The sequence below is a fragment of the Haliotis rubra genome, unplaced genomic scaffold, assembly GCF_003918875.1.
Source record: "Haliotis rubra isolate DU_JTF1 unplaced genomic scaffold, ASM391887v1 Scf686, whole genome shotgun sequence".
NCBI lineage: Eukaryota > Metazoa > Mollusca > Gastropoda > Lepetellida > Haliotidae > Haliotis > Haliotis rubra.
In genome coordinates, this window is record NW_025767397.1 from 25,815 (window position 1) to 43,881 (window position 18,067).

At 40.0% G+C, this 18,067-nt stretch overlaps 1 protein-coding gene across 1 annotated transcript; it reads left to right on the forward strand.

The window, feature by feature from the left end:
* Positions 1 to 2,427: 2,427 nt before the first annotated feature.
* On the forward strand, positions 2,428 to 16,290 carry LOC124258196. Its single transcript, XM_046692255.1, has 13 exons — positions 2,428 to 2,703; positions 3,443 to 3,598; positions 4,543 to 4,619; positions 7,721 to 7,850; positions 10,613 to 10,744; positions 11,506 to 11,523; positions 12,268 to 12,494; positions 12,619 to 12,761; positions 13,203 to 13,342; positions 13,720 to 13,813; positions 14,375 to 14,540; positions 15,685 to 15,735; positions 16,173 to 16,290. Exons 1-12 carry the CDS (start codon positions 2,634 to 2,636, stop codon positions 15,697 to 15,699), a joined length of 1,368 nt encoding a protein of 455 aa, XP_046548211.1. The 5' UTR covers positions 2,428 to 2,633; the 3' UTR covers positions 15,700 to 15,735; positions 16,173 to 16,290.
* Positions 16,291 to 18,067: the final 1,777 nt, after the last annotated feature.

Sequence of the window (18,067 nt, forward strand, 5' to 3'; positions counted from 1 at the left end):
AGGTATAGTTCCTGGTCATCTTGGATCCCTTTCATGGTGAAAGTAATTGCATTGTGTTTATTCAGGGTCTGTCTAAGAGCTGAAATTCAGACAAAATGTCTTCTTCGACAATTTTCACCTTTTCAAGGTAACAATACAACAGTAAATAGTTTTTCTTAATTTGGAATACTTTTCTTCTTACTGGAATTATACGTCCAACTGACATAAAACTTAAATGAACATTATATTGAATGTGGAATTTTAACCAAGTATTTTATCAGGTAAATATTTTTACTGCAATTTTCTGTTTGAACACTGTTTATTGCAGGTAGCTTTTTGGGTATTTTAGCTGGATGCAGGAGTTTGGTGCTACTTTATTGTAGTTTAAAGATGAAATGCGAGTCTATTTACAGGAAAGCGTAATACCTCCCAGACACAACCACGGAACAACCCATTTTCAACGTTAATAATATGTCAGACTTCAACATTGATTCCACGTCGGATATCTACGTCAAAAAACTTTCATATACAACCTATTTTCAATCTATTTTCAACGTTGAGGATCAACCTATTCTCAACGTTGATAATCGGTCAAACTTCAACGTTGATTCCACGTCGGATATCTACGTCAAAAAAACTTTCATATACAACCTATTTTCAATCTATTTTCAACGTTGAGGATCAACCTTTTTCAACGTTGATAATCGGTCAAACTTCAACGTTGATTCCACGTCGGATATCTACGTCAAAAAAACTTTCATATACAACCTATTTTCAATCTATTTTCAACGTTGAGGATCAACCTATTCTCAACGTTGAAACAACGTTGATGTGCCTGCTGGGCATGTTCAACTTGTTGGGGCACACTTACCGTTGAGAATCACCATGGACACCAAGTCTATATGTATAAGGTGTTAATCCACACTTACACTGCAAAGGGTTGAAGCTAAGGAAGGTGAGCGTGTACTACCTCCTAATAACTAGTTATTACTCTAACACGGAGAGGTGATTCGTATGCAAAGCACAAGGTACGACAAACGCACGACCCTCTTCCTATATAATGTTGTTGGGGAAATTGGGGGCAGTACGATGCGATTGCCCTTATAATTCTTAGGGCCCCCTTTACACAGGACGGCGACCGCTCTACCTTCTCTCTGCGTTCTAAAAATTACCAGGACGCTCTGCCTTCTCTCTGCGTTCTGTGGCGACTGTTAGGCAACCTGCATGCTCTAGGTATATCAGCACCTGGCTACGACATTTTATCATTAGTTCCATACGAGCAGGCTGAGTGAAATCATCGTATAACGACTTCAGTAAGCATGAACAAATAGCTTTTTTTGCAAGGTCAACAAGCATTGTTTTTCAACCAGATAGCCACTGCCATCTTAAATAGAAGGATAAATAGACGTAGAAGAAGAAGATTGAGAACCCTGTGGATCCGCCCATGGTTGATGCAACACAGACAGTTGCAATTCTGGGACTACAACCAACTGATGCAAGAACTGCGTCAAGAAGAGGAAGGGTCATTCTACAATTTTCGCCAAACAGAACACAAATTGGCGATCGAGTTTAGAGCCTGGTTTGACACTTGCCGTTACCCGGAGGTTCCTTTCGTCTAGTATCATACTTGTTTGGAGGATTGGTGTGATGTCTCATCGCAAGCTCGGCAGATCTCAAATCGGGAAATCGGGAGTACAATACGTATTTATATGTAATGTGGAAAGGCAGAGAGGAGGCAGAGTAAAAGCAGAGCGAACGCCGTGGTTGTTCAAAGGGATGCGCTAGTCGCTGAATGAAGGCAGAATGAATGCTCAACGAACGCCAATGGATGCTCGACTGTCGCACAATGAAGGCAGAGAGATGCACGGGGCAACGCAACGAAGTTTTTATGTCGCGTCCTTTCGCCGACCGTTGTGCCTTCACTCTGCGGCCTCGGCTATGGCTCTGCCTTCTCTCTGCCCTCCCTCTGCGTCCTGTGATCAATCAACCATGACGGCGACTGCTCTGCGTTTGTTTTGAGCATGTTCAATACAGTCGCCATTGCAGTGGCGTTCTGGGCCGTTCTTGGCGTTGGCTCTGCCTTCTTTCTGCCTTCATGGCGATTGCCCTGCCTTCTCTCTGCGTTCGTCGTGCCTCCTCTGAGCGTTCAGTGGCGTTCTGAATATTGTTAGAACGCGAGCGGTCGCCGTCCTGTGTAAAGGGGGCCTAACATGTTTAAATCCGCCATAACAGAGCACGTATCTACTGCCATTGAGAAGCGGAGACATCACCGAAGAAGGTAAAGATATTAATATTGCTATCTATCTCCGTTTCTCGCTTCAGTTTCGCTTCGCACAGTAACCTCTTTAACCTCTTGAACTTGGGTTATTCGGGGTAGTAATGTCCATCATGCTGTATGCGCTTGGAGTATGTCCCCGTCACGTGGAGTTCAGCGCCATATAAGTGGCCATATTATCATTAGTGTAACTTTCTAAAATGTTTTAAGACCAAATGGTGATAGCACTAACAATTTGGTTCAGGTCCGCAGTAATAGCTCTGATATTTAACCTGACTCCATGAGAACCATTATATGCGTCCGGTAGAGGCAGCCTTCAGTCTGAGCCCAGTGAACGATACACGATAGTTTCACACTCTATCCGGAGGCTACGATAGACATGGAGGTGGTTCGCTTGTTCACTACACTTGCCTTTGTAACCAGCGCCGTTGATGCTGGAGGATACCAAGGTATGGATGGAATGTTGTTTGCAAACCTGACATGTCTGCAGCGATATGAGAGCACGTTCTCAATGAATCAATAAATGAACATTCGATAATTTGTTAATGCTGTTAGAAATTAAAATAAGACATACTCAGCTGGTAAACAGCTAAAATTGCATCTACATGAACAATTATGTCCACTTCTTATCTCCCATCTATAATCTATAATGTATTTGTTGATATAAATATACTCAGCTGGTAAACAGCTAAAATTGCGTCTAAATGAACGTTTATATCCCCTTCTTATCTCCCATCTATGATCTATAATGTATTTGTTGATATAAATATACTCAGCTGGTAAACAGCTAAAATTGCGTCTACATGAACGTTTATATCCCCTTCTTATCTCCCATCTATAATCTATAATGTATTTGTTGATATAAGCTGCATGCACTTTCCAAAACTAGATGACATGCATGACTTTGATAACACTAATTGTGTTTTATGTGTCCTGATAAACAGCACCAAAACTAACTCGTATTACTCGTATTTAGCGTTATAAATAGTAAATCATAGACGATATTTCACAACTGTGCCCGTTAGTTGGCAAAGAAATAAACGTTTTTTTACTTTCATTATCCTTTCATTTGTATCCAAAGCCCCTGGAAGTTTGTGTGTGTGCGTGTGCGTGCATGCGTGCGTGCGTGCGTGTGTATGTGTGTGCATTTTGCTCCAAACTGACATTAACGTAACCAATCACGCTTAGGGTCATGTCCCGTCGGTTGGACCCAGGTGAAGAGAAAGTGCTACAAGTTCGTGGACGAGGGAGTTATCAGGGATAAAGCAGCTAGGATATGTGGAGACCGCTATGGCGCTTCACTAGCAGTGATTCAAAACATGGAAGAGAATAACGCCGTCAAAGGTATGTGGAAACAATGGCTTCTGTTCTGCATCACGAATCTACTCTCCATGTCTCTATTGAACTTACTGCCAGGTTCTACGATAACAACTCGTACATAGATGCCCCTCTTAATTTACTGCTAAGTTGTACATGTATGCCATTCATGTGATTATAACCATTGTGTAAAGTTGCACTTGAATGTCGAGTATGAACATCCTCTCAAGTTGTACTTGAGCAGCACATTTAAACATTGTCTCAATGAACAATGAATGTCATTAATGAACACTCTCATGAATTGTACTTTAATGTCGCATATTAATATTTTACAAGTTGTTCTTTAATGACTCTTATAAACATTCTCTCAAGTTGCACTTTTATAAACATTTTCTCAAGTGGTACTTAAATGTCGCTTATGAACATTCTCTTAAGTGTACTTAAATGTCGCTGATGAACATTCTCTCAAGTTGTACTTAAATGTTGCTTATGAACATTCTCTCAAGTTGCACTTTTATGAACATTTTTTCAAGTGGTACTTAAATGTCGCTTATGAACATTCTCTCAAGTTGTGCTTTAATGTTGTTCATGAAACTTCTTCCGAAATGCACTTTAATGTCATTTATGAACATTTTCTAAAGTTTCGCTTAATGACTTTATGAACATTCTCTCGGGTTGTACGTAAATATTGCTTATGAACATTCACTCAAATTGTACTTAAATGTCGCTTATGAAGATTCTCTCCAGTTGTGCTTAAATGTCGCTTTGAACAGTCTCTTAAGTTGTACTTAAATGTCGCTTATGAACATACTCTCAAGTTGCACTTAAATGTCGCTTATGAACATTTTCACAAGTTTCGCTTTAATGGCTTTAATTAACATTCTCTCAAGTTATACTTAAATGTCGCCTATAAACAGGTTCTACATCCATCTCCCTTATGCGAACATTTACACCACTGATATCCTTTCCAGATCTTCTTGGTTACACTTTTGCGTGGATCGGTCTGGATCGCAGAGGTGGCCCCTTTCAGTGGGACACTGGAGAGAAGGTGAGGAGAAAACAGCATCACCAATATCTTCTACTGGAATACAAAGTGAGGTTTGTTGGTTTGATTTTGTCATTTGTTAGGATATTTTCAACGAACAGCGGGCTTTATTCGTAAGATGCTTGGTTGGCATTTAGAAGTTAGAAGGTAACATGACAACGAATGGTATGGATTTACAACTTCTTTAATATTTACAACACGACGTTTCTGGGCTACTTCTTGCACCAATACGACGTTTCTCGACTACTTCTTGCCCCTAAAAAGTAGCCCAGAAACGTCGTGTTGTAAATATTAAAGAAGTTGTAAATCCATACCATTCGTTGTCATGTTTATTCAAGTGTTTTAGTCTTGTCTGTCTGTGTTTGATGTCATCTAGCAATCACGCAATGATACACAAAATGCACGTCACAACAGGAACTACAGGAAAACCCTGAGAAGTGCAGAGCCTAATTGATTCAGATTTGTACCTTGTACCTTGAAAACGTCAGTTATATTTCAGGAAGTTTTGCCTAACTTTATTCGCTCATTCCAACATGCCCGTATATATTATTTGCAATGTATTTTGCTAAGGTTGGTGGTGTTTATATTAGGCATCTGTTTAAGATTTATACTACAAGAGCCTTGTCTCAAATAAGCACCCTGTTCAGTGTGTTCATTCGGAAAATTTCGCTTGGTATCCCATTTCTCCATTACACCTGTTAAAGCGACTCACACTGAGGCTATGCGAAACCGAGAAACGAAATCCTGCTCTATTGCTGGTGCCCAGTGAGGAATATATTTAACGTCCGATTTGACCGATGTCAGTTGGAACAGGTGACTAAATACATAGATTATATTGGTCTGGCTCCTCACTCTGTCAATCGCAGGTTTGTCTGGCTGTTGTAGAAATGGTAGGACAATTGGACAAAACATGTCATCCATGTATCGTCTTCCCCTCTCCATAACACCCGTTCCACCATACGGTCCGGCCTACTGTCCGTAACATGCCACCAATCGTTGTCCCCCTCGGCGGGAAGGGCCCTGTCACACTTCTGCGTATCCTAATTCCTTATGAGTTCATTGACATTTCTTTCATACGCAGTTGTACGAACAATACGCACGTTATATGCATCTTAATCGTTTTGTGTAGGTTTTATGAACGCCGCAATGCGCACAGTACGACCAGTACGCGTGATCGTTTTGAGCATGCACAAAACTATGCTGCGTACGCTGTTATGCTGCTCTTATAAGTTATGAATACGCAGATAATCGGTTCTGCATCGGTCGAACGCGGTACGAGCTATGTGTTCGTCTGGCTAAGCGGTTCACACGCGGCAATACGCTGATCCGTCGGCACTAGCTGTGAGCCGCGTATATTGGACATATACATAGCGTACTTGCAGCGCAGATACAACGCACGTTGAGCGAACTCCTAGCGAATGCCGACGTATTGCAGGAATAAGTACGGTTTGTCCTGCGATCGGGCGGCACATTGTACCTATTTGTAACTCACGACAAACGCACAGATAGCGTACAGACACAGGGAACATCCAGGGTACACTAGAGATTTGGTATAAATATGATGACAAAAGGTTGATGGTCACGCTATGGAATCTGCAATGGAAACGAAAACAGCGGGAAGCAGCTGCCTTTCCATTACATCAGGAATACGCTCGGAATACACCTGGTATTCAGCGGAAGTGTGTCAAGCATGCGGTCGGCATAAGTTGTGTGCGTTCGGAATACGCTTGGCATGCGCACTGAAAATGCTGCTATTTGCCAAGAAAAATAGAATTACGCAAATCTTTCGCAATGGATGCGCTGAATTCGTTATTTAGACGCTAGATGTGCATCACACATAAGTCAAAGTAATCGAAAATGTTCGCAATTTTGAGCGTACGGGCTGCGTATTGAATATTTTATAAGTAACTCATAAGGACTTGATATACGCAAAAATGTGACAGGGGCTTTTAACAGACCATCAGTGAAGATACACACTGAAGTTGCAAATCACGTACAGCGACGTACAATGCCACCCATCTCTGACGTCTAACCGTCGTGCAATTCCTTAGGCCGTGATCCCATAGAGGACTGGCCACCGTCTGTCGACTAACCACGTGCCACAGGCACCAGTCGATTCCGAAGATGCAAAGTACGCTAGAACCCAAGGTGTGAATATCCTTGGCCTGTCGGATGTGTATCTATGTGTAACGGTGCATCATGCTAGATACATAACAGGAACACGGGAGCAACTAAACGTTGGGACAATGTGGGAATGAATGGCGCTACCGTCTATATGATACCTGGGCCCGCTGGCGTTGGTCTGGCGGATTTCACGGCATTTAGGTCGTGTCTCCTTTTAACGAAATGATTGTTCCCCATGTCTCCGTTTCATTTCTTTTCCCGGGTTGCACGTGTATGTTCAGTTGCCCATCTTTTATTTTCTACAAAATCAAGAAAACGCGTCCGTGGACCTGATTAGATAACAGGATTGTCTGGTCCAGACTCGATTATTTATAGACCGCCGCCATATAGCTGGAATATTTCTGAGTGCGGCTCAAAACGCAACTCATTCACTCACTGCTTTGAGCATCGCTGTCTTTGAAGTGATTTAGTGTGGGTTTTTTTCATTATTGCAATTTCATTTTAAAATGTGATGTTTCTTTTGGCAGTAGGTTAAAACCATGGGGTCTGCTGGCAGATTGACAAACAACAATTGGCTAATTAATGAATAGATACAGGATGTTTCGACACTCCTGTTTTAAAACGTTAAACCGAATTATGGAAAATCCATTCACATATTAAATGTATAGTTTAATCAAAAGTAAAAGTTATTCAAACTTTTCTAACGGGGCTTCAATGACTTTATTATATTATAAATAATGACTTAATATGAAAAAAGCAATATATCTCCCATATGTTTCAGCATTCAGAAGTTCATATAGTAAAAGTTATAAGCATAGTATTTGATATTTCGTATATATCTACGTCCGGTTAACAATATGTGTACTTCAAACAGAAAAAGTAAGATGGCAGGGGTTCTAATCATGTTTATACAAAATGGTCCAAACATAAATGAATACATGTATATTTAAACCTGAAATAATCATTATATTTATTTTCAGCTCCGTTTTCAAAACTGGCGCAGTTCGTATTATTATCCTTACAAAGAATGCGCAGAGATTTACAACAATGGCTACTGGAGGCCTGCATATTGTATTTCCTCCGGGCCATTTTTCTGTGGGAAAACATTAGGTGAGAAGCACGCACGACGGTCCATCAGGTGTACTTTATGATGTACTCCATAAGGTGTACGATATATACTGATGATCATAATAACAAACATAAAGCAACAAAACCCTTCCTTTTTCAGTTAACGTATGTGTCCTGATGAATTTCTATGTTTGATAGCATACTTAATAGATATTATTACTGATATAATGATATGGTAAACAAATCCAATATGTTTAGCAATAGAAACGACAAAACCTTTTTCACATTCGTAACAAATCTCTGCTGAAAGCAGTGTCGATTGTACAATTGTGACTATATCATGAGCATATATTTGTTTCAGCAGCATTACAGCTGCATGATGTTGTTTGTAAACAAATCGTGTCTGAACCAGACAATCCAGTGATTGTCACCATACGATACGATGACAGAGCATGTGTGTATGAATCAATATGAAATAATATGATACCAGGTGTTCGCAAAAAGGTGAGCGTATCCTGCCCCACCGATGGCACTCGTCATAAACACATGCTAAGTCTAGTCAATTGATCATCTGAAATAATTCGTGAACGTACGGTATAAGTCAAAATAGGGAATTGCATTGGACATAATTTTTTGGTCAATATGAAATAGTAATGATACCAGGTGTTCGCAAAAAGGTGAGCGTATCCTGCCCCATTGATGGCACCCGTCATAAACACATGCTAAGTCTAGTCAACTGATCATCTGAAATAATTCGTGAACGTACGGTATAAGTCAAAATAGGGAATTGCATTGGACATAATATTTTGGTCACTGATGCATCAAATTTGGAAGTTTTCTCCACATGTCCACCATAAAACTGCTTGAAAGCTTTACTGAGGCCTTGCATTTTATGACCTTGATTAAACAACCTCTGAGCAAAAGTGATATGATGCTCTTTGAAATCATGATGAAAAAAGCACGTTCGATTGCACCTCAAAAGTTGTGAAATGTAAACACCAAAGGCTGGAGTTGTTTGAATATTGCTAGACATGAAAGGGAAATTGACGATTGGAAAGTTGAAATCCCCATTTTTGTCATACAGCTTTGTGGGGAGTTTTTGTGACTCTGAATATTTATGCATAGATCTTAATATGAAACAGTTAAGGCGGTCTAATTTGTTTCCTTAATTTCAGATGGGTAAATCAGTGGAAGTGAATTGGCTATGTGGTGGTTATTGAGCGATATTAGATCACCGATGTACCGGAAGCTTAACTTAAACTTCTTGGCCAAATAACCTTGATTTGATTGTGCCAACCCAAGCAGAAATTCTGCTTCATATGCATAAAGAAACAGATCCGCAAGGACAGGGAGCACAATTAGTGTCCCATGGGGATGCCTATTTCTTGGCGAAATGTTTTACCCCCAAATGAGTTGTCGTCTCCAATATGTATATATGCAATATGCTTTGGGTTTTTTGGGTTTTTTTTGTTGTTGTTGTTTTTGGGGTTTGTTTTTTTTGGGGGTTATTTTGCATTTGTTTTTTTTTTCTTTTAGGGGATGGGGTAGGTGTTGTAATTATAATTTTATTCCTGAAACCCCTGTTACAGACACGACTCAGCAGACAGGGAACTGCAAAGTTAGAAGATATAAAACAAGTCTAATGGGATACAGGTGTATATTTTATGTAACAATACAAACCATTCACACAAACACAAGTATATTTTTAAGCATCGAACAACTTGATTAAGAAAATAATAATTCAGTCAGAGCACTGAATGTGACTTGGATGAGAAAGTTAGTTACTAAAGATCCCAAGTAGAAATATATTCTAAATGCTAGTTATTGCAATTGTAGCGATTCGGAATTTGATAAAACTGGCAAAGGATTCTTGAAGAAAAGTATCAGTAATTTTTAAAATCCCTTCTAGATTTTATGATGATTCAAGTAAAATTAAACCAGATAATTTAAGGATTTCTTGTCCGATGATATATTCTATAATAGTAATATTGTTATTGATAAGAAAACATTTTTTGACAGGTAGTTTCAAAAGGGTATCTCTCAAATTTGTGATATTGTTGATGAACATGGCAGTTATCTGTCATTGTTTGATTTTAATGAAATGTATCAATTGAATGTATCTTTTTTAGAATACTATGGTGTCATTAGCTCTATAAGAAAATATTTTACTGGTTTGTTAATAGTGAAAGATGACACCATATATGCAATATGTTGTTCCATTCAATCAAGGCCCCACCCGACATGTTAACGGCTGATGAAAGAATAGGACTATGCTCCAGAACGTTGTGTTCCACATCATGCAGAAAACGACAGAGATAACCCCACCACACACACCCCACACACCCCACACACCCCGACACCCCACCTCTCCACCACCCTATTCCTGCTAAGAAGGTGGACATTGCCAATTTTGACTTATCGGTGACTAGACCGTGTCCGATGCCATTCTCTATTTTGACTTAAAGTAAAGTTCCCTTTTTTAGGTAATTGACTTGCCTGTGCATGTGTTTTGACGGGTGTAACCGCCATGGTAGAATACGCCCAACTGGGATCACCAAAGCCAAATAGTGTAATGCATGCTCATTCCATAGGTGAACTTAAACGAGGTACCCTGCTTTTTGTCTTTTGAATATGGAAACGGAAATTGTCTCCTTCAATCATTTGAACGTATTAGAAGCTAGATAGTGTACAGGGTGTACAATAAGTATTGCTGATAATACATTTGTGTATTGATAACGTGTATGTTTTCCACTTAAATACACAGTATCTCATAGTTAATATGTATATATCCGATGTTATTTCAGATTGTGAAACGGGATGGTTAGGAAATGAATGTGAACGTCAGTGTCACTGTCACCTTGGTTACGTCTGTAATGATACAGAACCTTGTCCCTATGGATGTGAGCCGGGGTGGCATGGGGAAATGTGTGACGAAGGTGAGTAAGAGGTAAATGCTAGTCTGTCGTACAGACCCTGAAGTAAATATATCCAAGAAAGCCCACGCAAGTCTAGAAAATGTGGCAAGTCTAGATTTCCTAGGCTTCAAATGAAGAAAGTCTCAGGGCTCCTTTTCATTATATACTTTTTTTTTTTACTATGAACTTATTTTCAGTAAAATATGTTCATTTCAGAGACTAGTTGTTAGTCTAGGTAAATGCATACGACCTCAATTAAAGTCCAATCGCATAGATTCACTTCCGGTTTTACAGTGACGATTATGTTCTTTGTATTGGTCGTGTCATGCTTTGCTTGTCGGAGTCCGACCAAAGTCGATTTGAGTGAGGTGAGGTGAAATTGGGTTTAACGTCGTGCTTGAGAATATTTCGCTCATATGACGACGTGCATGCATGTGTATGTATGTGCGGCTGCTTGTACTAGCCAAGACTGAAGCTGGTTTTATAGTGCTAGCCCACTGAGATACCATGCCGCAGTGAAGCATGAATACCCCACTCAGACACATTATACTGACACCGAGCCGACCAGTCCTTGTTGTACCCAATAATGCCGAGCGCCAGGCAGGAAAGTCGATTTGAACTGACTCTCAGATTATATTTTAGATTCATGACTTATTAACAGATTATTTCATAATGCGACCTGGAAACAGTTTAACTTGCAATTGTAACTGTAGATATTTAAGCATTCAGCCCCAATTTCATCTAACACTTGACATGCATTAATGCGTTCACTTGTTTTCCAGAATACCAAAAACCAAACGGTAAGAGGCATTTTCTATACGTCCTTTCATAACATTTACGAGTTCGAGTTTTAAATTAAACTCTCAATGTTACCAAATACGTGACTTTGAAAACCTCTGAAATCAGCCATTTTCAATCTTTTTAGTTTTACTTATGCAGTAGTGTTAACGTTGATATTAGTGATTCCAATACATTCAATTCTTGAATGTTCTAGTTCTCATTCACATGAATACAGTTGAAAGTTTCCAAAGTTCAAAACATAATGTTAATCGTGAAGGTCCTGGTTAGAATATTGGCCTTCAGTTGCGTTCAGTTACAACCCATGCTAGTAAGAGGCGACTAACGGGATAGGGTGGTCAGGCTCGCTGACTAGGTTGACACATGTCATCGGTTCCCAATTGCGTAGGTCGATGTTCATGCTGTGAACCACTGGATTGTCTGGTTCAGACTCAACTATATACAGACCGCCGATATATAGCTGGAATATTGCTATCGGAGTGATTTGTAAACCTAAACTCACTCACTCACTCAAAACGTAACGTTCAAGTCAAATTAAACATACCCTGTTGGCCACACAAGGCCTAAATGCCCCAGTTCTGTTGCAGTTCTCAGACTCATATATGTAAATACCCACCCCGTAATTAATTTGGGATGCACATGACAATCACATTCTCTGCGTCACTATCATTGCTACCGGATGTTCACTTCATGTATTCGGCAGAGCAATTTCATAACTTGATGTACCCTGTAATATGTGATTTCAGTGTCATTCTACTGCTTGAAGAAAAAAAACGGAAGCTACTCCCTGATAGTTTCCGTGGTCCCATCTGGTCTTTCCTACAAACACATCGGAGCTGTGAACGCCGAGGGAGAGATCAGTCCCTTGTGCACTAACGATAGATTTAGAACAACCAATGACCTTGAGAAGCGTTTAGATGTTCAGATTCAAAACGTGTCAGGAGTGTTGAAAGCAGATTGTCCTGCAGAAACAGTAAGTATGCAATGTGCAATGTGAGTTGTTCCACAAAGAATATGCAGAAGACCAGCCTCGGGCAGTAGGTGGCCAGGGGGTACAGACACATTACGTTTGGTTATTTTTTTCCACAAATCCTTAGGTTTCTCACAGGATCCTGCAATGGACATTGAGATTCCAGAAGAAGGATTGGGTGGAATCAGCTGAAGATGTGGAATATAAAGTCCAGTGTGATCTGTCTGAAGCTGATGCTACATATGATGCTGAACCTATCGTGATAGAAGAGTAAGGATATTCTGTTCGTATTAATGTTGTATCATTAATGTTGTATCACTATCAGGCATAAAGTATTGAACGCACAGCACTAGTAGAAAAGCAGAATAAAAAGGTTTCTCATAACCGTCGTAATTTAAGGGATATTCATGTAATTGATGGTAAGCAGCTCTCATATTAATGGGTCCGGAGCAGATTTTGTTTGTGGAGATGTTAGGTTCGTGAATAACTTGGGTACGCACATAATTTCCTGAGCTGTAGATAAAAGCCTTGTGATTAATAACAGCAAAATTTCTTCTGTTGGAAGTTCCAAAAGCGTTCTTTGAAAGGTCATTACAGGTCCTAGATACCTCTCGATCGTATGAATATACACAGGTCATACGAATCAAGTAAAACAGTCTTCATTTTCAATACACTGTTTTATGTACTAGGAAGTTTATGTTATTTGTTCAGGGGTCGTGAGAGAACTATGACGATAGCTACACAAACAAGAGTCAAAGTACGGGCATATCTAGCAAATCCTGAAACTCTGGAACCGGTCACAAACCTCATCCTTGGTGTACCTGTGAGACTGGTGGTCACGCTTCCTGAAGGTTTGATGAAATCAAGCATGTCATTTCTGATACAAAATATACAGGAATCACGGGTAGAATTGTTACGATAATCAGCATTTCTGAACGACTGCTTTGGGAAGATTTATTTCACTCATGTGGTATGGTACATGATGATAACAATGATTTGGGGGAGGTTCACGACTCAGAATCAAACTCGGTAGCTGTCTGGGAACAGGTCTTCGAAAGACGAAGTTTATGGTGCATGGTGTTTTTGATTCAGAGACACATTTTTCTGTGAATGTCAACAGGTAAATCATGTCAGTTTGATTACTATCCAGATGGGAATGAATCTGTGGACTTGTCCAATCTCAATGTGTCTTTCTTCGGTTTAACTTGCCTATCTTCATGTACCTTAGGTGATGATGTTGTCAGCCCGTTCTTTTACCCTCGGACCTGTAAAGCAGCCGCTACAGATGGGACGGTTTCTTTCCAAATGACCAACTCCAAAGGGTCAGTAAGCAGAAGTAAATGACCCACTTTACGCCTTATAATGAAAACAAAACATATTCAAGGGCAAAAAATTTTGAACAATCTAGTAACTTGATCAAATGAAATATCCTTCTAATATTTTTTCTAGGATTTTAACAAGTGTGTTGAACGGTCAGCTGAATAGTATCAAACTTGATAAGGTCTTTGTGTTTTACAACTTAGACGTCTTCTTCTTAGCTTGAACGTTTAGACGGATTAAGTTGGCCATGGGCTGTTTTAAGAGTATCCAAGAAACATGTATATCCTAATACTTTTCTAAAATAGATCTGATTTCATCGCAACTTGTTTTGTTTTATTTTTGAAAAAGTTCAGATACGTTTAAACTTCCAAAGAACCACAAGCCTATATAAACTGCAACTAGTGATACTAGTAATGGCGTTATGTGTCAGCAGATTATAAATTAATGATAATGTCAAGTTCGTTTGTAGGTGTACACGTGTTAGGTGAGCTACACTTTTAATGAAAACTGCAATTCTTGTTTCCCGGAGTCTACGTCTACTTATTTTTAGTGATCTATTTCAGCTGCCCTAAAAATGAAAACGAAATCTTTCTGGGCAAAATGGACATGGCCTCTGGCGTGATCCAGTCGGAGATGTTCCCCATGTTTAGGCTGCGGGGATTCACAGAAGTGGTGTTTAGTTGTACTCTTGCAGTACCCAATGTGACTCATGTAGAATATCAGAAACCGGTAAGTGTTATTTAAATTTTTAAATTTACATTTCTTATTGATGTAACTGAGAGAGTTTTGCTTTACGTTACAGACAGCAATGTTCGAGTCCTATCTCGTCAGCATGTTAATGACCGCATGGACAAGGCAGACCTCTGGCTGTTGGTACCATATCTTATATTCGGGCCTATACTTCCTCAGTAAAGTTGATATCTTGTACATTGCGGGGCTGAGACACTTCCGTGAGACAAAGTCACAGCGATCTAGCCCACTCATGTGAGCATGTGGGTTCGAATCCAAGATCGGACTAAACTCACCAAAACAATGTCGGTAACGAATGATAGATGACCGGGATTGTATCACAGGTTCTCGTGTCTTTGCGAAGATTACTTTTAAAAATATATATATAAACATTTGAGATGACCCCGACTCGAAATGCTTCACAGTACAATACATCATGACAAGGCCGGACACTTCGGTGCACCCCGCCCGACTGCTTTGCCGTTCGTTACGCTACTATCGCATGCAATCGATTAAAACTTAATGTAAATATAATCATGGATGATTGGCCTATCGAGCACCACTCATGACACATGCCAATTCTTTATTGTTATTTCTGCAAGTCAATTGAAACCCGATGTTGACTCTCAACTAAATGAGCTTGACACATATGGATGACGATATGTCCGCACAATACGGGGTGTGGTAGAAGCAAGCCCCCTGATTGGTCAACGCCTATAAATCTGCCCAGTCTTTACAAAATCGCGGGAATTTTTACTTTCATCGACTGCTTGACTTGGAAATGTAAGAATCTTTTTTCTAGCAATGGCTTCTCAAAAGAAAGCATCAGGTATAAATGTCTCCTTAACAAGCGTCAGCCAATGAGAGGGCTTGCTTCGACCACACACCAATTTGTGCGGATACATCGTCATCCTTTTGTGTTATCACTGGATCGTCTGGTCCAGACTCGATTATTTACAGACCGCCACCATATAGCTGGAATATTAATGAGTGATGCGTTGAAGAATCTTGCGTTCTTGATAAAGCAATTGATATTTCGTAAAACGAGACGGATTTGAATCATACCAAGATGTAATAAACTGAATCACGTAACGATGTCACACATGTCAAATGCTAACATGATTATATTGACTATATTCCACAGATTTGTTCCTGGTAGCAAATATACATGGAAGTTGAGAGGCCCGCGGCAAAGGTCAGTGTAGCATGAAGACATACATGTCAAGCATTAAAACCTAGAGACATTCAACACGTAAGCTGATCTTCACAATATCGCAATACTGGGGTTACAGAGGGTTTGGAAGGTTTCTGGCAGTTAGTACTATCCTGAGTATATGCTGAAAATAAATTCAAATATTAACGAGAAATAGTTTCACTTATATGAAAGTGATCTATACGTTTACAAGTCTTCGTTATAAACTACAGGTAGTGAAATAAACAAAAAACTTTCATTTTAAGCAAGAGGTAATATATATGAAAAGCACTTGTTTTAAAAATAAAAGATTCTGTGTTCATTTTGAACTAGTGGGTACTAGCTACGTAAACCAACAATCAATTTAAACTATGGGTATAAATACAAACATTTTACGATGTTCATTAGTTAATTCCTGCCATCGTGTGTATTTATTTCAGAAAATACCAGTACTAATCGACAGCAGACCAGTTTGTAAACAGTGAGTTGATGCACCGGCCAATCAACATCTTTCATAAAGTTTGTTTCTGACACTTGAAATAAACAATATAATCTGTATACATGGATTCCTTCATCTTGTTGACTGTATTTTCACAGCCAAACCCCCTTGAAGTACACAATAAGGGTCTTAAGTTTGCATACGAATCGGTTTACTATCTCCAACGTAATATAGTAGAAAGATAGTGGTAGAAGTAGTAAAAGTGAAGGACAGTAGTCATAGAATCGGAAGAAAGACCCGTGAAGATGGAGTAAGAAATGGTTTTCATCAACACATACATTTCGTAAGAGGCGACTAACGGATCGGGTGATCAGGCTGGCTGACTTGGTTTACACATGTCATCGTATCTCAATTATGTAGATCCATGATCATATTGTTGATCACTGGATTGTCTGGTCAAGATTCGATTATTTACACACAGCCGCTATATAGCTGGAACATGACTGAGTGCAGCGTTAAATAATCAAACCATACCAGACCCAAACCAGAAGCGGTAGTGACAGCAGCAGCGCTAATGGTTGAAGAAGCAGCAGCACTAATGGTTGGAGAAGCAGCAGCACTAATGGTTGGAGAGGCAGCAGCACTAATGGTTGGAGAGACAGCAGCACTAATGGTTGAAGAAGCAGCAGCACTAATGGTTGGAGAAGCAGCAGCACTCATGGTCGGAGAGGCAGCAGCACTAATGGTTGAAGAAGCAGCAGCACTAATGGTTGAAGAAGCAGCAGCACTAATGGTTGGAGAGGCAGCAGCACTAATGGTTGAAGAGACAGCAGCACTAATGGTTGAGGAAGCAGCAGTACTAATGGTTCAAGAAGCAGCACTCACGGTTGAGTAGCAACAGCACTAATGGTTCAAGAAGCAGCAGCGTTAATGGTTCAAGAAGCAGCACTCACGGTTGAAGAAGCAGTATCAGGTGTAGTAGTGGCAGCATCAGGTGACAGGACATGCAACATAAAGGAAACCACCTACAAACGTCAAGAATGCTCTTGATTGTGAATACGTGTGTTGTGCCCTTAAATGAAGAATGGTCTTAAGTGAAGAATAGTCATGAAAATTCATCAGTGGGCGGAGCTTATGTGCTACGTCATATACACGGCCTAGTATCTTCCGCAGAACAAATGAAGGGAACGGCGTCACAACATACGTGATGGTACTGGAAGCTCGCAGTTATTGGCTCTGTTCGGATAGGTATACAGTCAGTACTTGGCTGCTACACATGATCATATGGCTAGTGCATCATTTTATGACTGTTTCAGTCATTTGCTGCCACTGAGAATCACCACAACTATACTGACTGACTGAGTTTGATTTTACGCCGCTTTTAGCAATATTCCAGCAACATCACGGCGGGGGACACCAGAAATGGGCTTCACACATTGTGCCCATGTGGGGATTCGAACCACAACTATACTTACAACAAACTCGTCTGCAACGTGACATGCTGTCACAGTAGAAACAGGGATTGTCGATGTAGCGGATTTGGCAAAGTTAATAAAAAATGAGGAATATAGATTGCAAGCACGCACACATACACGCACTCCTTTGAGGTTTTATTTAATTTTTGGTTGATAAACATTTATAATTAAGATAATTTTATTTCTGGAACTGATTGTCAGTCTACTACAAACAACAAGAGACTCTGGGGATTCGAATCCTCACCTCATCGCCAGGCACCTGATCACCCGCACACAGCGGTTTCGAAACAAATGGAAGTCCTGTGCATAGTTTGTTTAGCCCTCTGACATGTCTAAATTGGCAAACCGATTGTGAAGTAACCGGTCAAGTCAGGCCTCGTGTATTCCATACAATGGTTTCCATGAAGTGATCGGAACCTGG